This window comes from Dermacentor silvarum, chromosome 2 (genome assembly GCF_013339745.2).
Source record: "Dermacentor silvarum isolate Dsil-2018 chromosome 2, BIME_Dsil_1.4, whole genome shotgun sequence".
NCBI lineage: Eukaryota > Metazoa > Arthropoda > Arachnida > Ixodida > Ixodidae > Dermacentor > Dermacentor silvarum.
In genome coordinates, this window is record NC_051155.1 from 99,435,695 (window position 1) to 99,461,219 (window position 25,525).

At 46.5% G+C, this 25,525-nt stretch overlaps 1 protein-coding gene and 1 pseudogene across 13 annotated transcripts in view; both read right to left on the bottom strand.

Moving 5' to 3' along the window:
• Positions 1–25,525, bottom strand: part of LOC119441640 (coiled-coil domain-containing protein AGAP005037-like) — a 320,692-nt gene that overhangs the window by 140,816 nt on the left and 154,351 nt on the right. For 12 of the 13 annotated variants that reach the window (XM_049661483.1, XM_049661479.1, XM_049661480.1 and 9 more), the window contains one exon: positions 14,782–14,989. In XM_049661483.1, coding sequence (XP_049517440.1) covers positions 14,782–14,989 — 208 coding nt within the window. Of the gene's footprint in view, positions 1–14,781; positions 14,990–21,111; positions 21,383–25,525 lie in introns of those variants that run through there. The other variant, XM_049661487.1, reaches the window with a different exon arrangement.
• LOC119443256 (U6 spliceosomal RNA) lies at positions 10,036–10,146 on the bottom strand (annotated as a pseudogene).

Genomic DNA, 25,525 nt, shown 5'->3' on the forward strand with positions numbered 1-25,525 from the left:
GAATGTATTCCTTTCTATGTGGTGTGGTCAAACTGTGAGTTTTAGCTGCCTCTTTCGTTGCCCTCTTATCGTTCACTTCTCGATACTGTTTTGTATCCATCTGCCCACAACGCTTCCGTTCCTTCCCATTCATAATATGACAGGTTACACTACAGCGCATTTATTCACTTCGCCCTTTTTCAGTATTTACCTTTTGTGTGATCTAGTATTACCACGTATCGTCAGTAAAGTTTAAACTTATGTAACAGATATCAACCAATTAGCGTAATTAATTGGTTTCTTTGCTGTGACCGGCCGTAACAAAGTCCTCACTGCCGTCGGCTTAAACCTAGCGAATTACCTATGAGAGTGACACATAAAAATCAAAGCAGTATCTGCTATATCAAACAATCAGGCATTCGTTGGTGATTAAACACTCACAATGGCGAATATTTCTTTGAGGTAACAAATATAGTTCTATCGTGCAAAAATCCGTTTTCACTATTTGTCTCATATGTGTCGCACAATCAATGATCGAGGAGAATGTGGGGAGCCGAATACATCGATTCCCACGGCTAAATTATAAACACACGCATAAAAATACTTAAGAAAGCGGACCACATGCGCGCCGTGCGGAGGTTGCGGGTTCGGCTCACACCGACAGCAAAGTTTGTTTCCTGTCATTATTATTTGCTTTTGCTTTATTCAGAGTTTTAGGTATATAAACAATGCCACGGTGATACACTATGTATGCAGTCGGACAAGAATATACATTATTTCCCATAGTAATTCTATGGCTCGATAATCTAATTTATTTCTACGGTTCCTACGAAGACAGAATATAACACATACTTTGATAAACAAGCAGTTGTCACGACTCACTAGGAAATACAGCAACATAGTAAACAGGGATTGGTACATGCCGAAGTATACAAAGTTTCCATTACATAGCAACCGTTGTCATACTTCGCACACAGTATCGTCACATGCCAGTGTCTTTCCGCCGCGCCAAATGTGTGAAGTACCGCGTAATTGCTTTTGCTGAAAGCATCGGCGCTCAAAGTTTCGTCAGCGCTCAGAGTCGGTAGAAAGGAAAAATTGCGATGACCTTCTGAATGATCGATTACGTATGCAAGCCGCGGTGTTAATATGAGGTTAGAAAGTTCTCTATTTGGCAAAAGGGCTTTTGTATCGTCTTTCAGTGCGCGCGCGCGCGCGCGCGCACGAACACACACACACACACACACACACACACACACACACACACACACACACACACACACACACACACACACACACACACACACACACACACACACACACACGCACACAAAGATGCTTTGTGAGCCGCGAATATTTATATAGCAGGGGATGATTGCCCCATAACATGGATGTTAAGTTAGGATGACGTATAACGTTCGGTAACGCGCTCAGCAATGAAAGCGGGCGTCCCGGTGTTCATGGCGACGCCATAAAATGTAACGGCCGCACATTACTGTGCAGTTTTGTGCTTTACCTCACGTTAATATCGAAGAGGCTTAGCCAGATTACAGTGATGACTGGTCAGCGTTAGTACATCGGTGCACAAAAACAAAAACACATGACAATGCATCGATAGCAACCTTGCATACCGATAACGCTAAAGCTTCGGAGAAATGAAAACGAGTACATAGCATTAGGGCACATTGGGTCACCTTGGGGTGCCTTATAAGAATAGGGCACCTTGGGGCGCCATGATGCGGTTGTGGTTGGCGGCCTCTTCTCTGATCGAGCGCCATGTAATCGCGGAAGAAAAAGACTGAATTACACGAGAAAACTCAGAATCGCCGGAAATTTAGAAACGGGATAACAAGTTTGTCAATATGGAGAATTCGCTCGCCTTGTCAAGAAAGCAGTGATTTCCCAATCGCGAAATACGTGACCCGTGCGGCGGGACGTTCTCGACAGATTGTATTTCTTTGTGCCTCGCTTCGGCTTTCTATTTTTAGTTCATTTCTATTAGCTGTTAGTTCAACGCTGAGTGTGTCGGTTCTGTTGTCCCCGTCTAATGCGCTAGTAAAACATTGATTATGTTTTAGCCCCCGAACATTGTCCCGTTACGTATCCAAATAGAATTTCTTGTCATATTCTGGTCTTTCTTGTCATGTCTATCGCGGAGGCTCCGAGTGTGTGTATATATATATATATATATATATATATATATATATATATATATATATATATTTTGGTCTGAAACCCAGCCTACTGTTGTGAGTGTTGGCCGGTAAATATGTTGTAAATTTGCGGCCTGTATCGACAAAGCCACTAGATGATTGTGTTATGATGATTGTTGGTTTTTAGTTGATTGAACTAGGTTTGTATAAAAGTTTGTACTTGTGGCTGTGTACATTTGTCAAGTTGTATTATCCACATTCACCCTGTAACGGCCTTACGGCTGACAGTAATAATAAATAAAATAAATAAATTATGCATCCCCAATCAGCCAGACACTCAACCTTGGTGAACTTTTCAACATTAGAGCGTCATTCTTACGTGCCAAAGAAAATTACGTGTAATATCTCTACACGAATGTTATATATTTATTTCATTCTTTGCGGGATGGTTTAAGTTTGCTCAACCCTCAGGAAAGTAATGGCTCACCTCGACGTTATTGATTCTCGCACATCATGAACGTCACTTAAAGAACCCTGTAGATACGCGCGGTTGCGAAAGGTGACTGATATTTCGCCCTCTAATGCTGTACGTTCTTCAATATGCTGTTGCGCGTACTTTCGCGTGTCTGAACGCGTCTCACCGGCCACTGTGATTGGTTTGTAACAGGAACTTTGAGGCTTTTTGAACGAAGCGTTTTACACCCGAGGTGGTCTTACCGAGACGCAAAAAAGGCTAGAGCGCCAATTAAGCAAGTCACTGCGCAACATTGTGTCGAATAAAAGAAGTGAATAGATTTCGCGAGGGTTTCGTTCACTTGTCACACAATAACTTAGCGTACGGCCACTTGCATATATTCACTGCTGGAAGCTTTTTACGAGACATTCAACGCGCTTCTGCCGGTGCTAGGAACTGTAATATTCTTCCACGTAATGTACGGTAAGCGGCGTTGTGGTGTCTCCCTGAAGAACTTCTTTCGAATTTCAAAACGACTCGGAAGACGCCCGAACGGGTTGCTTCAACTCAAGGCAGTCGCACGTCAGTGTAATTTTGAATTTACCGTCTCCTTTAAAATTTCGTGGCTTGGGAATTTAGAGGTCTCGTAATGCAGGGTTGTAGTAAATTTGCCGGCCGCCGGTAATAACGCTTAGCGCAAGCGCTGTCTCAGGTGCCGCGCTGTCGTTGACTGCACTGTCGTTCGACGTTCCGAAAAAATTGTAATAATAATAACGAAACCACACTGAAACCATGGCGAATTCACGGCTCATTACTTCCGAATCGTATACTTTCCCGAAGCCAAAACTTTCGGCGATCCATGTCAGCCAAGCCTAATCAGCGCGCGCGTGTACGTGATGTGCCGAGTAAGAAAACTCGGTCGCAACTTGCGTTCCTACTGCTCGTACGTTTGTTAATATAACTTTATGATTATATATGCGGTTTATTGGCTCCTTAATCTTTGCCGCGTACATATTGTGCTTGTCATTGTTTCTATACTTGTGAATTTATGCCACACTCCCATCAGACATACACAGTGTTGTTCCATCTTTTCGATACTTACTATACGTCTTTTGGTTGGTTGATCGATTCAGTTTACCGTCCCAAGGCCACGCTGGGGCTATGAGTGACGCCACAGTGGAGGGCTCCGGATTAATTTTGACCACCTTTGTTTCGTTAACGTGCACCTAAATCTAAGTACACGAGCACCCTTTTTCATTACAATAATTCTTATTATGTTTTCTTATTTTCCGTTTTCACGACAGCAGTCGGGAAAACGGAAACAAAGGAAAATTTTGGCATACTCCCGCAGAGATTTCCTACTCCGAGAGGGCTCCACGGAAATCCACCAAGCTGATTTTATCACAGCGCCATTGAAAAAAAAAAAAAAAACAAAAAAAAAAAACAAGAACTATAACACACCCCCACAGGCCGCTTGAAATACGCAACTGTGGTGAGACACGACGATGATACAGAACCTCACACCACGTACGTCGGTATTCAGAAAATCGCACAATTACGACCAGTTGCGAAGTTTGTAGTAGCAGAAGAGAGACGTTTCCGATTGAGCCGGTTCATAGCGGAGGAAATATGAAGGCGTTTATCCCCTGATAGCATTATCTGAAAAACCGTGAGGTGAGGTAATATCCACAAAGGTGAATATTCAATGTTTCAATATGGGCTAAGCATATATTCCCAAACGATACACAAGAAATAATCTGACTGTACCGAGCGGCATGCGAAATGGTACTGAAATTCTTATCGGATATCAAATACTCATGTTCTCACAGGCCTCGTAAATGTCTGTTCAGGCACAGCTTTTCAGCTCCGTACCGTAGCCATCGGGGTGGCAAAGTATTAAGAGGTTCCATAGCATTCTCTGTCGTGTAAGCAAGCCGAGATATGTGTAAATTTAGAAGCTTGCCGTCCTTGAAGGAAATGAAATACGCGTTGAGCTTGTTGGCTGTTCATGGTCACAGGGGAAAAACTCAGAAATGTGACGAAGACGAGGAGAGGTACAAACACCTACAGCATTGTATGTCTATCAATGTCCCTTCTTTCGTATTCACCAGGATTCTGAGCTGTTCCCTCGTAGCAACATGCACATAGAGAGAAGGAAAGCCAATACGCAGACGGCCTTACAAAGCTTAACCATTTAATCCAAACGATTTCTGAGCTTGATTGCCTAGCAGACTCAACTAGTGACTGGTAAATTTTCAACTGTCACTTTTTTTACCCATTATTCAAACATAGCTCGTTGAACACAGATTATATCTTTTTATTTGGAGGAGTTTTAGCTTACGCAAAACCAGAACGTTTGTCCGCAGACTTCATTTTTGCGCAGACAAATTTTTGCTGCTTTAACTTCCAGATATTTCTGTAACTTTGCATTAAACGCCGAATATCATCCCCGAAATTCACCTATGTCCTCGCACCGACCCTAGCATTTCACTCTGGGCTTAATATTCAGTTCGATCGCGTTCGTCAACGGTTTAAGGAGGAGCATTGCAGAGGCCACGAAAGGAAACTGCATCACCATTGCGTTCAAAATATAATTGGCGCGTGTTACTTGAATATAGGTATGTAGAAGGCACACGCTTTATGTGACGTAACATATCCAATGCAGTACTTATGAAGAAAAAAGATTTCTCTCAAAAAGCAGTGCTCAAGCTTAGGCGCTAAGTCATGTAGCGCCGACGCACGTGAACTCAATTTTAGAGTGCGTATAAAAACAAGCGAACCGAAAATAATCCCTGAGAGAATTTACACTAAGCTTGTGGAAATACTTACGGTACAAACGAAAAATCTGCTTTGTACACGCAGTTAACCGGAAAAAAAAATCAAACAGAGATAGCCAAGTGTTCGAATGTGCTGTTTTTTTTTAATACGTTTACATAAGTGCAATAAATTGATTTTTTTTCTCTCTATCCTCTTAACCTGCTTAGAACAGGGCAAAGGTAACCAACTCCCGCTTTCTGAAGTACACAACGCAAGCGCCCAAAACCAGCGAAAACATTACTTGGCGCCGGAGTGGCGGGCCAGTGTTTGAACAGACGTCGCGATAAGTACTTTTTGTCACGGCAACCACTGCATAGGGACCGGGGTCGAAAGGCTGTCGTTCGTACACTATTGTCGGTCGCACGCGAAGTAGTGTCCAATCGACTGTTTCCTTGCACGCTAGACGAGTTAATTAGCGGCTCCGCCCGAACCACGGCGAGTGTCAGTTGTCTGTTTTAGCCACGTTAGGCTCCCTTACGAAACACGAGAAAAAAGAAAAGCGTCCTACTGAACGAGTGTTATCGGTTACCTGAGGCAATAAAAGAAACTCGCAGACGGGCTGCGACGGACCGTCTGCTGTCTACTTAAACACAAATGGTTTTCCTGTGCTGAATAAAAAAACGGTGGATCCATAGTCGATCCCGGACGGGCTGTAGTGGTTCTTCACCTTAACCAACACATGTTTAGCGAACGTCGTTGAGCAAATTCTCTGCCGCCAAATTGAATTGCATCCCAAAGCTTCATCGGTGCTCTAATTATGTCGCGCTTGCCATACTTAATGTGCATGTTAGTCCCCTATAGAGTGGGCGACTGAACCTGGGATGTTTTCCGCACGGCGACCTTACCGGGAGTAATGAAACAGGATATGTTTAGAAAAGAGTGCTACCTGCCCTTACAAATAAGAGTTAGATACGCTCCCGCATGGCAAGATGATTACAGTCGCCTTGAGTCAATTGTCCATAATTATTTTTGTGCGCTTAAGATCGAGGCTTTTAACTTCACTCTTAAAGAAAGTAAGTAAAAGCGTGCAATAATTCCGATTTGATTTTTGCAACTCTTACTATGTCTATATCAATTTTTTAAAGCTCGATAGACCCATAACAAATGTGAATGCTTAGTTATAATAGTATGCGCGTCTAACCGGTGCAAACTGTGGTCAGTTATTCCGCGCGATGGCAATTTTCTGGCGTTATATTGCTAGGATATGGCATCTCTGTGATGGTGCTGAGACTACTCGTGCAGTTTTGTTTGATACAACTGTAGATAACTGGTTCAACAGGTACTCAGGACTTCGTATATGTGCCAAACACTGATGAGCTCACTGTTTCACTTGTTGTCTTATGAAACGGACGGCTGATGATAAAAGTCAAACGGCGAGACTCACATTGTCTATAGCCATGTTGCATTCCTGCCTTGCTGGTTGTTGCTGTATTGACGTACGATGACGTTGCCGTGTTTCGCGTACTCATTGACCCTTTTCCCGGCGCTCCCGTGGGCGCTGCCATGTTGGATCACGTGGAGATGCATCTATTGCTTGCCGCCGTTGCCTCCGTGTTTAAAATGCAAGCGCGTGACGCCGGTGCGGCGCAGCAAACCTCTGTTTCGATGCATATCGTAGACGGTGATTGTGTGGACGACACGAAGCTTTGGCCACAGCTTTAGAGGACATGTAAGTGAGTGCTTTCAGAGCTCATTACGCCTTGTCCAAACGGCGCGAGCAGCGTATACGGTGCTTGTACAAAAAGCAAGGCTAGAAATGTATTCCAAGCTGTCCAAACTTCCCGCTTATGAATTAAATCAGGATCACTGTTCTCGTACTTTATTTGGCAAACATTTTGAAGCAGCGGCTTGTCATGTTTCTGACTCAGTAATGCTAAGTTCCTCGGTTCCTCGGTGAGGCTACTATCTGATTGTTCATTTTCAGCCTAATCGCGCTCGCCAGTGTGCTCTGCTGCGATAGATTTGTTCTTGCGGCGCACAAAGCTTGGAATGTAAATGTTCTGTACTTTGTGGTAGCTTGTAGCAAAGACGTATTATCGCTAGTCCGTCGCTTACTCTGTGGACCGTCACGAAACGTTCAGCTTCCAACGTTCGTGTCTTGGTGTAGTCGCCGTCACTCACGCTTCAGCACATTGATTCAAGTGTGCGCACATTCACTTATTATTGATACGTTGGCGATAGGGTGCGTATAAGTTTGTGTGCGAGTAGGGGTAGATGTGTGTAAATAACGTGCGAGAAACTTACTATGCCAGTAAGTGGCGTTACTTCCTTTTGTAACGAGCGGTACTCACTCTTAAGTGCCGACGTTGCGGTGTTGAAGTCCTTTCTTTGGAGGTTAGCTATACAGCGCTGGTGGATGAATTATCCATTTTTATCCTCAAGGAAAGCCGTGCATCGCGAAGAGCCGACAACACGGGCAGTCCTTATGTAGCAGCGGCGACACAGGTTGATTCCATTCCTTAATATGCGAATCACTATTTTTCCAGAGAACTACCGCACACGTCTTCCCTTTATCGTTACACATTTTGAAACATGAATTGGGCAGTGCATTAGCGAACACCCACTTGCATTTCGACAGCTGATTGCACAGTAGCAGGGCAGAATTAGCGGTAGTGGTTTCGTATTCGTGGGCATTTGCTGAGGCAACGTATGGCGCGCCGCCGAAAGCGCCATCTCGTTCTTCTAGAGCAAACTGCTCCGCGAAAAGGGTCAATACGCATGATCCGGTAATCTTGTGATCAACAACTGCGCAGCAGACAAGCTACCAAGCTTTACCGAGATCGATCTCCGCTTATGTGACGAGCTTGCCGGCCAGGTTGCTCAACTAAAATTTCCCCTCAGTAGCTCTGCATTACTAAGAACTTAACAACATATGTGACAGGGAGTGACTAACCTTATGTTAGTTTCTGGCACTTTTGCAAGTGTACGACCTTTAACAGCCTTCCAGAGAAATGATTGATTCACGCAATAATACTTATACGGCCCATTGTGGTTGGACGTTTTTACTACGTCTACGACGTGAAATCAAGTCTACGACGTGAACTCTGCACCAGTCGTGTTGTGTTTACAGTGTTCACTCTCTCACTCTCTTTATCTCGATTTATCCTTGTCACTAACTCCACCCCTTCCCTCCCCCACCTTTCGCGGCGCCCCGTGTAGAGTAGCAAACCACATATTCGTCTGGCTGGCTTTGCTACATTTAATCGTTTCTCTCAACGTCACCGCAGGCGTGGTATACAATCATTGCAGACCATTTCTGATGCTCACCTTTCGCCATACATTCGTCATTCAACACGAATGACTATAGCTGCCGAATGCGGCAGCTTCTGACACCACGGTGTGCGAAAGAACGTAGCTGTACGCTTTAACATCAGAGGTGTAGTGCTGGCAAATGCATTAGCTGGTATAAACGTTATCGTGAAATAGGACGCGAAACAATGTGAGGTAAGAACTGGACAGAAAAAAAGCGTTCAAGGCTGGTCTGTTGATACTAATATTTCATATTGTTGCGCGGCTTATTACACGATAACAATATATGAACCATTTAGCCCAGCAACAAGTAGTGATACGGGAATAAACGATAGTCCCGTATTTAACTTCTACACTTTACACAGTTTTTGCATTTTTTGATGGACCGTGTTTATTTCTCTAGGGGAGAAGCACAGTTACGTACTCAAACCACGAGGAAAGTGAGCGCACGCCATCAGAGGGGTGGACATGGGCCGAGTGAGAAGTACAAGAATAATCTAAAGTGCCACTTAAACACGTCACACGAAGTCATTCGCTCAAAATGAGAGACCAACCTTCCAGCTTTTTTTAGGACGTAGCAGCCGCTGCTACAGCGGGAAGAGCCGCTCTAATTAACGGACAAGCTTCGCGAAACAGCTGTAGCACGGCACACGCATCGCCGATGCGTCTGACTGCACTGCCAACTTATTTTGCGGGTCTGCTGAGACCGCTCTTTGGCGTGGTAAATATTGACACGTAATCAATGGCCTACACTTGACGTGTACGCTCTCTCACGCTTTAGTTACGTGCAGCGGATGAATCGGCGGGGTCGCCGCTTGATAAGCGGGCGGGGAAAACACGTCTAACCGCTGTACTACACTGCAAAGCTCACGTGGACCAGCCTTGAGCTGCTTTTCCGCGTATCCGTCTGACTAAATGTGCTTTATAGGCTACGTCCGTTCGACTTTTGTATAGCGCTATTCTTTCCGATGCATCGAGAATCTGAGCTGGCAGTGGAAAGTGCCACATCTAGAAAATGTGAAATCCAATTATCTTGACACAGTTTAGGGTGAGCATCGTTTGCGAAAAACGGAGACAAATGATACAGATGAAAAACATATTTGAGCCCTAGGACTGCGTCGTTAAAGCGCACTAATTGCGGCCATCACTGGAAACCTACACGCTATCACTAGAGACCTATCAATAACCAGGGAATCATTTAACGACGTGGGCGTTAAGATACGTAAGAACTACGCTAGCGATTTCGAATGTGTCCGAAGAATTCTCAGACAGACTCTGCTCGAAATCGGCGGCCATTCCGAGAGAAGCAGCGAATTCAACATGTAGTACGTAACTGTGGCGCTTGGTTCAATAATCATAGATAGAGACAGTGTAGTGTATAGAGAGAAGCAGTCTTTTTTTTTTTTTTTGTATCTCATCCTTGCGCAGGGCTCGTGCTAACCTTCTTTAAATCAATTGTTCTAATTTTAGCATACGTACTCCGGAATAAGGTAGAATATAAGTGTGCCACTGGGGTTCGTCCCTTATAGACAGTGTATGTGGAAGCAGTGTTTGTACTGTATTCTTATGAAATCAGGAGTTCGGCGTAAACCCGTCTGGTCGGGAGCAGACATTGTAAGTATATAGTTGAAAGTTTGACGCTAAACCATTTTTAAAATTTTTTATTTATAATTTTTTATAGTCGACGTCCAACTTTCAACTACTTCCACTGTATTCTTTCAACTTGCCCGGACAATACGCGATACTTAAGACCACTGCAGCCTGTTCTCCCGTCTCGTTAGCCGTAGGGGAAACCCCGAACATTCTGTAATTAGAGACCACTGCAGTTGGCGCGATAAGGCTTTTAAAAATTTGAAGGACGCTTCGCCTTTAAGAGTGGAACGCGATAGCATTCAAAGATCCCTGAATGCTTGTCAGGCTTGTCGGCAACTGCAGCTTTCTTTTTTTCTCCACTTCTTTTCTCCAACACCACTGCCGTTTTACGCTGCCGAGGAGGCGAGCGCCATCTGGATATGATTTTCGAAAGTAACCTACCCGAGCGCGCCGCTGTTGGAATGGTAGAAATGCTGGAAAAGGGGTTTGTGTGTGAGTTTCCTCGTAACAGGATTGTTTTCTCGCACATTCAAATTACAATATGACGCTATTATGTATGTAGGTTGTGGTTAAGTCGTACTTTATGATTTTTCTGACCATTTTTACTTTGAGGAATTCAATTAGTTCACTAGGCGCCTCTGCGCCACGCGGAGGGCCTGCGTGGTCAGGGTGGTTCGGGATGTTTTTCTTAGCCGCAGACGCCGGCGAGACGCCTACGCCGACACCGACGCGGACGCCGGATTTTCTGCCGCACGGGGCCTATCGCGTTAAATGGGCGGAATGTTCACGTATCACCAAAAAAGAGAGCGAACGCCTTATCTGTTTTCAAACAGCGATTTTCACAAATATGTAAGTCATAGCTTCACTTAGTGATAGTTGCTATAGTATTCTCTTGTGTAAGAATCTTACTCATGTAGCGTATTTTCTTCTAAGCGTAAAAGCAAAACAAATTATCGGCTTTATATACAAATATAGCGCTACATTTCTCAATGGCGCATCGTAGGCCTCCCTGTGCACAAGATCGCCCGTTAATTAGCAAACGCCTGTTGCTTGTGAACTAATTTCTGTAGTTGATTCGATAATGGCGTAAACGCTGAATTGCTTGAGTTCCAACAGGTCTAGGATATTATTATGAAAATGTCGGCAAAGAATTAGCAAATTTCGTTTGCTTGTGCGTGAGTGCGTGCTTTTTGGTCGTTTTCGTGATTATCACAGCGTTTTAAGATGTTATACCGCGAAGATTCTGAGAACAGATAAATTCAAAAAGTTATCGTTCTACTGCAGAGCAAGTCATATATTTCGAATTTTGGGTCTTCTAATACGTCGGCGCTAGCGCTGTTATTGCACCCGACTGCTTTCGCGGAAAATTTCCGTCCGTAATCGAAGGTTAATGAGCGCTAATTACCGACGACATCATTTAGCGCTTATAGCGATAACGAACGACGCACGCAGCGTTCTGAGAATTTCTTTTTCAACCTTTTTTTCCCCTCCTTTTCTCAAAGGTAAGAGATGATGAGCTGCATCAAGGTGAGCGGCATTTTTGCTGGCGATTATTTGATGCATGCTGACATAAGCTATCCCTCGAGTATACCACAGAATACTTTTTTTTCTCACTTCTCAATCTTACGTTAGCGGTATTTACTGCTTAGCAAGATACGTAGAAGTTGGTGAAACTCGGGCCATTTGCATACGCCCCAACTGCACGCTATCCATGATCATTTTCGGAAGCCATTTTTTAGTTTCTCGTGTTACCTTATCATTCGTGTCAGAAACACTGACTGTTTACGGGTCAAAGGTAATGGCGCTCTTACAACATATAAAGCTTGCACACCACTACGTTTACGCGTTATTACCTGTGTTTGAGTAGTGCAGATATTTGGGATAGATTGTTACTGAACGCAAAAACGGTAAGCTGCATTGCACAGAGAAAAACAAAGTGTAGCGCTCACGCATAGCCCTTCCTGTATTTTTTCCTTTGCTTTCTTTTGTGTAACTTACGATTGCGCCATACTGCGATATATATATATATATATATATATATATATATATATATATATATAGGTGTTCATGTGTTCTCTATTTGTGTTGTCCTTACACTAATGTTGAATTCCGATGGCGGAGTCAGAGCAAGTTTTTCTGCTCGTTTCGGAGCAAGTTTGTTCCAATGACAGAGTGAGGGCGGGAGTAGAGTGTTCCAATGAGAGAGTCGGAGTGGATTCAGAGCGGGAGTCACTCGGTGGAGCAGGAAAAGATGCTCCGCCAAAATAGGCGGAGTGGACCGGAACTCTGCGTGACGCATTTCCTTTACAACGTTTGTCTGCTGGGGGGCGCCACCGGTCGCGACTCGCGACTCGGATAGTTCGGCAAAGCGTGCGGCATTGCTTCTGCTACTCTACAGCGACAGCTCCGAGTTGGAAAGCTCAAGTTCAGACACGAGCGATTTCTCGGAGAGTAACGGCGACGCTGAAACTGCCACTTACGAGCGGGAATTTGATAGGATGTTCCGCATTCCCGCGATGAGGCCTAAAGTAGTCGGCTAGACGCCTACCATGTTTGTCCGCATACTGTGTGCTCACCATAGCAGACAAAATCTGCTGCGCGCTTGGCGAGATATCCATTCCGCACTTTTAAACAGCAGGTGAACGGCGCTGAATAGACAAGTGACCGGTGCGGAGGTGCTGTGAACAGACAGCGGAAGGGAATGACAACACGCAAGGTATCCTGGGTAACTTGGAGCCCGAATGAGAGAACTTCCGCTTCCGCCTTGCTCCGGCGGCGCAGGTTGTGTTCCACTCGCGGATTTGGAGGCGTTGCTCTGCGCCAGAGTCGAGTGCTCGCTCGTGGAGTCCGTTGGCTGCTCCGGCTCCGCCATTGGAATTCAACATAACATTGAAGTGTCGTGGAACAGCGCAGGAAATAATTATAGACGCTTGTGTGCGTTTCTCGTTTCTGACCTCCGTCCCTTGGCGCGCTGTTTCGCACGATGAATTATCAACTAGCCCGGTTACGCACCTGTCTTAACCTTACGCCCATCATTTCTCATTTCGTCGACCGTTACGCTGTCCACATCTCCTTCTCAGGTTTTTTTGGCTAACCTAAAAGCTTCCGCCCCATACGCAAGTACCGGTAGAATACAATGATAGCACCCTTTTCGAGAATAGCGGTAACCTGTACCTCGGCTTGTTAACTTGCGCTTAATCATCGTCATAATCCTCATCTTCCGCCTATTTAGTCCGCTGCATGACGAAGGACATTCCGGCAGTCCTGCAACAACAGCTGCCAGTTGTTCTGCATCGGCCGACTCGACACTAGCCTCGCAGATATCCTATATAATGTCGTCACTTGATCTAGTTTCACACTGCCCTTGAGTGCGTTTCTTTTACCTGCACACCGCTTCTGCTATCAACAATGGAACACCGATTATCAGCTCCATGCATTACATGATCGGCCCAACTTCACAGCGCCCTAACCTATAGAAGTAGACACCCCCGTTTGCTATGTAGTTCATACATGAGTTTGATATCCTTAATAACAATTTTATTAAATACTGCTATTTCCCGTTCCACTGCCCCCATCTGGATTTCTTAGCTCCTCTCTAAATTTCTGTAGAGAATCCATCTAATTCCGCTCTCCTATGTTTTAGTATTAGAATAACACCGTGACTGTGCATTTTTCTCTCCAGGGATAACGGTAAGCTGCCGTTAATGACTGGGCAGTACCTTCCAAACGACTCCAAGCCAATTAATGATTTTCTGCAGGTTACATTCCCAGGGTTCAGGTCGCCCGCAACGTTTTTGCCCAGATGTAACCAGCCATTCAGTTTAGTGAGACTTATTATGATTAACGAAATACTGTTACCTTGACAGGCCATTGAACATAACATTTCTCCATATTAAGTTCCTAGGCTACTCTTATAACTGTGCCGCTTCAAATGTTTAATTGTTGTGGTAAGTCATCTGCAGTGTTGCTGCATTGCAGCAGAGTATATATGCCCCTCGTTAATCCTTACTCCAAAACATGCTCAAAACCGTTCCCTGTCGAGTATTTTATACAAAATAACCCATGCGAATATCTTATGACATTCAGCTGTGTTTCCACAGCGCCTTCGCCATGCAATGTAGGCAGAGCTAGAGCAAGGCGTATAATGAATGTAAAGTGCACAAAAAACAGTGTTCGCCCTGTCTTCACTCATGTTCCCCTACCCCTTTTGTGCTCTTTACATGCGTAATGAACGGAAATCAACTCGCCTCACTTGCTGTATTGCTGCAAGGTGTATAAATCGTGAATTCTAAAATCGAGCGTTATTTGCGCCTTCGTGGACGACATCGCTGATCCGTGGGGACTATTGGAGAGCCGAAAAAAATTATTTGCCGTAATTGTATAGTCAGGATCGAATTGACGTTGGGTAGGACAATCGTCATCAACGGAATGCCAGTTTGGCATTTCATGTTATATGGTCTTTCATATACAAGGAAGTATGAGCACGTTTATATCACCAGTGGACTCTATATGCAACAAGGGGGGCGCCATTATTACCGAGTGGCCGCTCCTGTGTCTTGGACGGCGTACGGACGACGGGCAGGCTGGCGCGGGCCTTGGTGGCCCGGCGCAGGCCCGTGGCCGAGGTCTCCACCTCGGACATGATGCCCGGGTCCTCGTCGTACACGCTCGCCGGTGGCTGGTACATCGGTGGGCCTACCATGCGCCCGCCGCCGCCGCCACCCACGGGCGCGCCCAGGTGGCTCTGCGCACGGAAGAAGGAACGCAAACGATTACACACTCTTCGTTTTACTTCGTTAAACTCGAGAGAGGAGAGAAGAGTTTGTTATAGAAAAAGGCCTGAGCTAGTATGCTCTGGCCTGCTACTCTGCACGGAAAAAAAAGAAAGGACCCAAAAATGAATGACCAAAGGTTATGAGGACCCGAAAAATGCATGTGCGTACAATATACAGTAATACAATAATCACAACACAAGAATATACAATAACCAGCCACGCAACATAATGGTTTCCCTAAAGTATCGAGTCTAGTCTTCGGCAAGCGTCGACGTTGAGCGAACGAGCACAGCGAAAGATGAAAGAAAAGAAAAGAAGAAAATAGTGAGAAGAAAAGCGCAGTGTCGCGCAAGGCAGACAACGACCGCTACAAGATGGCGCCAGAGGAGCGCGCCGTCTACGCATCCGCGGCGCTGGCCGAGCGCGGGAATAAAAGAAAATTACCAGGAAGCTCGGGTGCGACTGTTTTCACAACAAATTCGTGCAGGGGCGGGGCCTCGCCTCGATGACGTAGCACCATTTTCTTTTTTTTTCGACGAAGACGACGACGCTCGAACCCAATCATGTGGTTCGCATGGATGCATGCTCCGAAAGCGTGGCTGTATGGCCTGGTGACTGCTACGTTCACCTTGGGACCGGGGGTGCGCGGGTTCGAATCTCGCCTCGGCAGAAACTTCATTTTCTTCGCATCACCATTTTCTTTTTTTCCTCCCTGTTTGGCGGCGCGGTCGGTTGTGCCCCGGTGCCGCGGCAGAAACCGCGGTGCCGGGCGCCGACGCGAAGCGCCGGTCGTTGGGGTGTTGCCGAGCGCAGCGTAGCAACACCTCAAATAAAAGAATACTGCTCTAGTCAGGTAGACTGCTTCCTCCCTGATAGTGAGATTATATTTGGATCATCAAAACAGTGATGCGTTTATTTAGGAATAGCATCGAGCCCGTAACAGCAGCCGCAGTTGTGCCTAGTCACCAACAGCCAAGCGTGTTCTCCGTTCCAACGCCGCCAAACAGAGAGGAAAAAAAAAGAAAATGGTGATACGTCATCGAGGCGAGGCCCCGCCCCTGCACGGATTTGTTGTGAAAACAGTCGCACCCAGGAACGCCGCGTTCTCGCATGGCGTCCGCCACAAGCCTTTCCCGATAAAGATTACGGTTGCATAAGCTGCAGTTGCCGGGGAGCGGCAACTGTGTGGCCGGTCTATACTAGAGTGTAGCGCCGCACGTCGCGTCTCTTCCAGTCGGTGCGGTGATAGGTGCGATGCCTCAATATATCGCCAAATGAAAACACGTACAGAGGTGCGCTCAAATTTCGCATTAGGGAGTATCATCATCAGCCTATATTTATGTCCACTGCAGGACGAAGGCAGTGATCCCTGTGATCTCCAATCACCCCTGTCTTGCGCTAGCTGATTCCACCTTGCGCCTGCAAATTTCCTAATTTCATCACCCCACCTAGTTTTATGCCGTCCTCGACTGCGCTTCTCTTGGTATCCATTCTGTAACTCTAATGGTCCACCGGTTATCCACCCTACGCATTACATGGCTTGCACAGCTCCTTTTTCCCCCTCTTATTGTCAATTAGAATATCGGCTATCCCCTTTTTCTCTCTGATCCACACCGCTCTCTTCCTGTCCCTCAACGTTAGGCCTAACATGCTTCGTTCCATCGCTCTTTTTGCGGTCCTTAACTCGTTCTCGAGAGTGTTTGTTAATCTCCAAATTTTTGCCCCATATGTTAGCACCGGTTTAATGAAATGATTGTACACTTTTCTTTTCAACGACAGTGGTAAGCTCCCAGTCGGTATTTGGCAATGCCTGCCGTATGCAGTCCAACCCAATTTTATTATTCTGTAGGTTTCCTTCTCATCATCAGGGTCCCCTGTGAGTAATTGACCTAAATAAACGTACTCCTTTAGAGACTCTAGAGGCTGACTGGCGATCCTGAATTCTTGTTCCCTTGCCAGGCTACTGAAGATCTTTGTCTTCCGCATATTATTCTTCAACCCCACTCTTACACTTTCTCGGTTAAGGTCCTCAATCATTTGTTGTAATTCGTCCCCGTTGTTGCTGAATAGGGCAATGTCATCTGCAAACTCCCCAAATCGTCGGTGAATATTTATTTTTTCCTGCTGTGTAGTCAAGCCAAAATAGAACCTTCCGACAATGGTTGTCTTCCGGTGACTGCCAGCGTCACCAAACCCATTCCATTGGTTTTTGAGTGTTAATCTTTTTTTCGCTTAGTCATTCTTATTTTTGCTGAGTCATGCCCATGATTATGACTTCTACCATCATCCTTACGTGTTTCCTTCACTTAGTGCCCACGTCCGGACCTATTCCAAAGGTTTGTGAGTGTTAATCTTTTTTCGCTGAGTCATTGTCGTTTTTGCTGAGTCATGCTCATGACTGATTTCTGCGATCATCTCTTAGTGTTTCTTTCACTTAGTACGCACGTCCGAACCCATTGCAGTGGTTTTTGAGTGTTAATCTTTTCTCGCTGAGTCATTGTCATGTTGCTGAGTCATGCTCATGACTGACTTCTACCAACACCATTTAGTGTTTCCTTCACTTAGTACCCACGTCAGAACCCATTTCAGTGGCTTCTGAGTGTTAATCTTTTTTCGCTGAGTCATTGTCGTGACCTACATAACACGCATATCATGACATTTATGTCATGACCTATCACTTATGTTCGTCATACACTCCTGTCATATTATGCCAATTTTGGTGCCTATCAGGTTAACGAAACGACCATAAGAGCACCAAGACGTAGGCGGCTGTTTCATGACCTACATGATACGCATGTCATGATATACATGTCATGACATGTCATTTACATTCGTCATATACTCTTGTCATAGTATGCCAGTTTTGGTACATACCAAGTTAACGAAACGATCATGAGAGCACAAAGACGTAGGCGGCTAGATAGATAGATAGATAGATAGATAGATAGATAGATAGATAGATAGATAGATAGATAGATAGATAGATAGATACTGCTAAAGTAGCAAATCTTCGCCAATAAATGCTTCGCCTTTAAAACGGCAAAATTGCGGTTAAGGTGACTAAAGACTCATGAAATTTGGCGAATTTCTGTCTGAGTTACCAACACTGCTACAGTGGTGGCAATGTGATAATTGTTGGTAAGTGGCAGTGAAATGGGGACGAAATGTAGCGCACCACGTCGGCAAGGGCTAACAATGAAGGGACGACACACCCGAAACGCTTTGTCTGTGAACCATTCAGTAGCGCAGTTTTTGTCCAGTATTGTAGTATACATCAAACTCATCTACAAATAACATGAGCGCGGACATGCTGCTAGATAATATAGACTGACACCCTCTGAACTGGCAAGTATAATTATGCATACCAAATGAACTCATGACATCTCAGAAAAACGCAGCAACGCGTTGCCGATTTCGCTAGCTGAGTTGAAAATGTTGGCTTAGGACCAGTGCTTGTTACGATGCGTGCATTTCTGGCGTATAGGGGCACTACGCGACAGTTATTATTCCATAGTTTATCTGTTGCGCTCGTTATTCATTTGATTGAGAACTGACGCTAAAATTATAACGAGGACGGCGTGCACGACGGTGATGTTACGACGATGTCACGACGGCCCACAGGTTGCAAGCTCGGCACCGGTGGGGATCAAGAGCGCCTTCTGGGCGTATGTTGGTCTGGCAAGGATACGTGACAATAGCTGCAGTAGAGACCATTAAGAGCACCTGATGTAACCTTAACTGTTACAGCTGTAGAAAAAATGTAAAATGAAGCTCATGATGGCCTAGCACAGTGGGTCTGCTTGTCTCTATATCTTCGGCATATATTACGATATCATCGAAAGATGTTCAAGATACTATTTACAGGCTATTTACACTGGAGCCAGACAGCCAGGCCCACACTCGCTCGCACCAAGAGCACAGACACACTTCATCGTCTTTCTCCACCACCTCCTACCACCCACAAACGAACGGCCTCAGTGAGCGTCTGAACCGCACGCTTACAGACATGCTAGCGAACTAAGTTTCAGCCGACCACCGTGACTGGGACCTGGCTCTACCTTACATTCCCTTTGCGTACAACTCTTCCCGTCTCGAAACTGGTGGCTTTTCCCCGTTTTACCCCTTGTATGGCCGAGAACCGACGCTACCACTAGACACTGTGCTTCCGTCCACCACAGCTTCAACTAGCGATTATGACCGTGATGCAATCGCCCGTGCTGACCATGCTCGCCAACTTGCGCGTGCTCGTCTGCAAGTGTCTCAAGAAAAACAGAAACAACGCTACGACCTCCGTCACCGTGATGTGCATTTCGCGCCCGGCACCCTCGTGTTGCTTTGGTCACCATTGCGTAAAGTTGGCCTTTGTGAAAAACTGCTCTCCTGTTACACAGGCCCATATCGCGTGCTCCGCCAAGTGACCGATGTCACCTACGAAATCGTTCTAGCCACGCCCACTACATCCTCCGCTGTGACCACCAGTGATATTGTCCACGTCGCCCGACTCAAACCCTACAACTCTCCAAGCGCATTGGATATTTAACAGCTCCGTGACGGCGCTTTTGCCGCCGGGGGGGGGGGGGGGGGGGGGGCGTGTAGTATTACGATATCATCGAAAGATGTTCCAAGAGACGAGCCGCCGCGAGAAAGACGAGGAAGTGTGTCCGTGCTCTTGGTGCGAGCGAGTGTGGGCCTGGCTGTCTGGCTCCAGTGTAAATAGCCTGTAAATAGTCTCTTTCGTCTGTGTCCTTCCACACGTACCAATATTAAAGAAATAAACTTTGCACGTAAGCATTACGTGCAAGATAAAGCTCTCACGGACACATGTACTATTGTAACAACTGCTCATATCGCGCGGACGTAATTTTGCGAGGCATGTTACGTGGTATAGTTGTAAAACTGGGGACTGACAGCAGTCACAGCAGTTAGCAAGGATTGCAGAGCGGCCTTTGGGACGGTTGTCGTGTTTGTAAACGAAACTGACCTCGCAGTGCAATAAGACTGTCCCCGGAAGAAGGAATGCGGAAAGAGAAATGTAGACAGAGGACCGCGCCACCACCAGTATTTCAACACCCAAACGCCCCTCTGTGCCCTCCATACTTCACCTCCTCTTCTAACAAACCTCTTAGACGCTCCCCCCCCCCCCGCTTTCTCTCCCCCTCCTCCGTCCCCCATCTGCAGTCCCCAGTGAATTCGGCGCTCCATCTTGCTCGCAGCAGGGTGTGATCAATACCGCGCCAGCGACCATTTCTCATACGTGTACGTTGGGCGTCAACGAGCTTCGAGGAATCCTGCTTTGCAAGGTTAGCTAATGTGACAGCGAAGTCCAGTGAGAGAAAGGAAGCTAACGGCACTGATGCGAGGACGCATGCAATTGCGCGCACCCTTGTCAAAGACGTTTTGCGATGCAACTGCGCTCGTACATGCGCAATGGGTGGATGGCTTTCGAGTACTAAAAATGCGTTGACAGCATCGAAAATGTTGCCCGAATGAAAGCACGAAAAACATCTCAATGCGTCCATATGACGCCGTGTTGATAGTATCACGCAAGCTGATGCCAGAACTTGTCTCAGCTTGTCTGCGAAGAGACTACTATACTGAAGCCCGGAACAGTAAAACGGAGAGCTGCTCTTGTCAACACAGCACCGGTCAATTCGTGCCTGTCCCGCCATCGGCAACACTTACTTCAACACGACAGACACATGTCAAGAGTAAGTAACGTGGCTCGTACACATTGACCTCCGCACATTTGGCGGCCGTTAAGCAAGTCATCTAGAAGGACTGCGCCGAGACTACGCAAAACGCACACATCTTGCGGCGGCATTAATTCGGCCCGGCAAAGTGAACCGAGTGTCCCAGGAACGCGACAAGCAGGGCGCACGCACTGACATTGCCCGCGCGGGCCGGCATGCCCTTCCGACCGCGCTAACCAGCGCTTCATGGCGGCCGCGCGAGTTGGCGCTGGTTAGGGAAAGAAAAGATGGACGCGAAACCATACGGGACAAAGGCGCCGGCTCACGACACGACAGCGGGCCGGCGCGCGCGTTGGTGGTGGTTGGGGAAGCAGGGCCCGTAGTATTATTATCAAGTTTACCTTGGCAGTCGGCTTGGCGGACGGCGCGACACCCGTGGCGCTGGCAGGCCGGGCCGGGTAAAAAGCCGTCACGGCTGCCGTCCGCGTCGGCGTCGACGACGCGAGCATAGTAGTACTACGGCTCGGCGGCGACGGCGGCGGCGGCTTCGAGCGCGAGAAAAGCGCGCGCAGAACACCCTTCCGCGCCGTCCGGCGAGCGGCGGGTGTGCCACTGGTGTTCCACCGGGGGGGTGAGCGCCCCCCAACGACGAAGACGCTGGCTGGCTGGCGAGCGAGCGAGCCGACCGACGGGACGAGGACGATTGAAGGGGGGAGGACCGGACCCGTCTGGGGCGAGTCGCTCCCCCCCCCCCCCCCTTCCTTCCGCCGAAAGCTTTTCCCGTGTTCCCTCTTTTCTGTTCCCCCGCCTCCCTCTGCCGTCTAGGCTACATAAGCGCTGTTTCCCGTCGGTTCCTCGCGAGACTGCGCAGTGTGCGTCGGCGAGCGACGGCGATCGATGCCCCCTGGCCGCTGCGCTCTTGTTCTTCGTCACTGCTGGTTTTGAAAGCGCCCGTGCGCGTGCGGTTCCCGCTCGCTCGCTCTCCCGCGCTGGAAGGGAACGAAGCGGCGGCCTCGATGGAAGAAGCGGGACGCCGGGATCCGGGTCGCGCGCAGCCTGGGCTTCCGAGGCAGGCTCCCACGGCCCTTTCTTTCCCGAATGAAAGCGAAGGTCGCAGCGGGGATGCGGGGGACGAAGGCCGCGAAGGATCTGGAGCAAGGATATGCGGCCGCGGGAGCCAGACAGATGTGCGGCCGCGGGCCCGCGTTCCAGTTTTTCGACGGAAGAGGAAAGTTTCGCCAGAGAAAGGCCGCGCCACTGCGCTCGCAAAGCGGCGCCCTGATTAGAAAGACGATTGTTTTTTTTTTCCTAAACTTATTTTTTTCCTTTCTTTCCTCTTGCTCGCGGGTCATTCCAGCCCGTCTTCCTCACTTTCCAAGGAAAGTGTGTCGGCGGAGTTACAATGCCCTTTCTAACGAAAAGTGCTGATAAAAACGCGTTGCCCTACATTCCTGGCGATAGAAGCGAGGTTCATCTCGGCATTGATTTTACGCCTTCCCGAGAAGCGCACTGCACAAGTGAGGAAGCGGTGCTCGCAATGTGTGATGAAAGAAATCGTTCAGAGGAATAAGATACATCAAAAAAGGGAAAAGAACGAAATAAATAAATAAATAAATAAATAAATAAATAAATAAATAAATAAATAAATAAATAAATAAATAAATAAATAAATAAATAAATAAATAAATGGAACCACTTTTACAGCATCACGTGCAAAGGCGCTAACATCGGAATGAAGTAAGTGCAGTACGTCTAGGGATACGATACTGACGAGCTGCAGGAATGTTCAGCTGTCCGTGTTGCCCCACACGACCGGCGACGAATAGATTTAGCTGCGGTACATTTTAGCCGGCGATCGACGACACGACCACTAGCCCATCAATCGCGCCCGTCAGCATCCGATATGACGTGCCCTGTGTTGGCATCAGCCGACTGTCGGTTGCTAAATGACGGCTACAGTGTACACCTATCCGGAATGTATCCGCATACATGCGCCATGTTTCCTGATCTACAATATCTACCACGGCGATTATTCTTTTACAATTTCTACTAAAGTTTTTTCAATGAGCTTGTTAAATTCAGCGAAGTAAGTCCATCATATTTTTGATAGGCCTCATCAAATATTGCTTTATTTTTTTCCGCCCGAATTAGGAGGGTTAACAGAGGGAAAGTGGCGTTCAGAACAGCGTGACGCTTTTGTCCAAGTTGAGCATAACGGTCATAAACACTCTGCCGAGTATATCGGATTTACGCGTTTATACCGCAGGCCGTGAAAGCTTTCTTTAACCACACAGTTTTATAGGCGGCATCAGCTCGCTGCGAGGTTTGTCAGCGTTTTGCTGATCATAATATATAGCGTGCAATCTGCGCATTCAAGTTTCAACGGTTCTAAACCTTATTCCTTGACAAGGCATCAAATAACTTACTCGATTCTCAAAGAAACAACGCCCCTCCTAAATATTAAGGAGATATTTTATTCTTTGATTGGAGCGAACGTAGACTACCTGTCATAAAATTAAAACCTTATAGATCATCGGTGCCTGTGCGCTTTCATTGCGCTTTCAATGAGTAATCTTTCTTTAATGCGAAAGCGTTAAGGGCCCCGTGCCGCATAAAATCTGGTGTCGGCGTCGTTGTCCGCGAGCGAAAATTTCGGTATATATTTAGGCATATGTATATGCCCCGCCTTGCTATATTACATGCGCGGTACATGCAGATTAAATTGCCACAACATTCTATCATTTAGGTTGAGCATATACCTTGTCTTACATATTTCACAAAGTTATTCCTCGGGATTTTGAGAATGACAGCCCACAAACAAATGTCATGAAACAAAACACCGACAGCGCATGCCCTTAAGTTAAATATTCTCAGACTGAAATATTAAAAGTGCGAAACAATAACAGAAACCTGAAAATGATGTATCGTTTTTTGGCGCGCCTGTGCACCACCTCGGGGATAAGCCCACGCAAGAGGCCGCGTTTCTACCAGAAAGCTCGCTTTCGTGCATTACGGTTACGTTAGCTATACCAGCCATGGTTGCGCAGTGGCTATGGTGTTGGGCTGCTGAGCAGAAGGTCGCGGGATCGAATCCCGGCCACGGCGGCCGCATTTCGATGGGGGCGAAATGCGAAAACACCCGTGTACTTATATTTAGGTGCACGTTAAAGAACACCAGGTGGTCCCAATTTCCGGAGTCCCCCACTACGGCGTGCCTCATAGTCAGATCGTGGTTTTGGCACGTAAAAACCCCATAATTTTGTACGGTCACGTAAGCTGTTACATTACGGTTACGTAAGCTGCAATTGCCGGATAGACTGATAAGCAGCGATGGATCTTTGAATGCTATCGCGTTTCACTCTTAAAGGCGAAGCTTAAGCGTCCTCCAAGTTTGCTTTTTTCTGATCATGATGTAAACGTTTTAGGAGAACAATTTTGTTTTATAAAACTTACACGCTCAACTGATGACGTGGGGTCGATGTATGCAAAGAAACCTTAGCGTGTCTTTTTTTTTTTCCTTCTTAAAAAAAAATCTGTGAACAGCAGGACAAACTGGTTAATGCTGCATTAGAAACACGACATCGACACCAAAGTAATCGTATAAGAAGAAAGTGTCTTCGTGCGTTTATGCAAGTGTGCAGTGCTGTCAGCTATGCGAGAGAGAACGTGAGATCGCGCCGCTGGCGTTCAGACTGCAGAGAGCAGGCAACGAGCGTACGAACGCAGCAACCACATGCGCAGACAGAGATCGAACGGTTGCGCATAAGATCGACGTCACCGGCTGCGGCGGCTGGATGCGTATACGGCGTTCAGCTGCTCTTCACAAGGTCGCGGGTTCGACTGAGGGCTACTCAACGCCTGGTGATTTAACACAGGAATGCACTCTAAACATTTTTACACCTTTATGAGGGTATCAAGGGTGTTCGGTTGTCGCATGGCTAACACCCTCACGTCTAAGGGGTAAGATCAAATTGTTGGTAGGAACCAATGATGGCATTTTGTCTGCCGACATTTTCTTGCAAGTGAAACATTATGACAGCTGCGACAGGGGACATAAAAAGTTAATTAAAGAAAGTTTCATATCTATCCTTGTGAAATTCTCCTGCCGTGTACTTCTGTACGCACAAGGCTGTCAGAATGATTACATAGTTTTCAACTACACCTTTTGTCATCGCACGTCTAGTTAGAGCTCCGTTTTCGTCCTCTATCCAAATTTTTAAGGCCCTAACGAAAATGGTGTTACCTGTGTGACAAGAAAGCACCCTTAAAGGTGTAAAAAATTTTACGAGTGTGGCATGTAAAAGCGACCCCGTACCGGTGTACTCTTGCGCGTTTAAGAGCGCCAGTGGTTAAAGATTAATTCCCATGTTATCCACTACGGCCTCCTACTTAGTCCATGTGTGACTTGGCACTGTGTATACACCTATTACACAGTAACTTATTACACAGTAACTTATTACACACAGTAAACGGTAAATTGTTTAACTTGGTAAAAGGCGTACGCGGCGGCGATCTTGAACAATAGTTGTTGTACCTTCAAGACATGGCTTATAACTACGAGGGGGATTGGCCACACTGGAATTCTCGATGTAGATCGTTGGAAATACTGGCCCGTACCCTATGGGAGATTGGCCAGGAACCGCGTAGGTCAAAGTACAAGATAACGGGACAAATTTTATAAAAACTAAGTTAGAATCTGAAAGATATAAATTGTAGAGACTGCATGATTTTAAGAAAATGAAAACAATTATATGAGAAACATGAAAACTAAAACCATTCAAATGTAATTTGGTTGAAAGAAAACTAAGCTTAAAA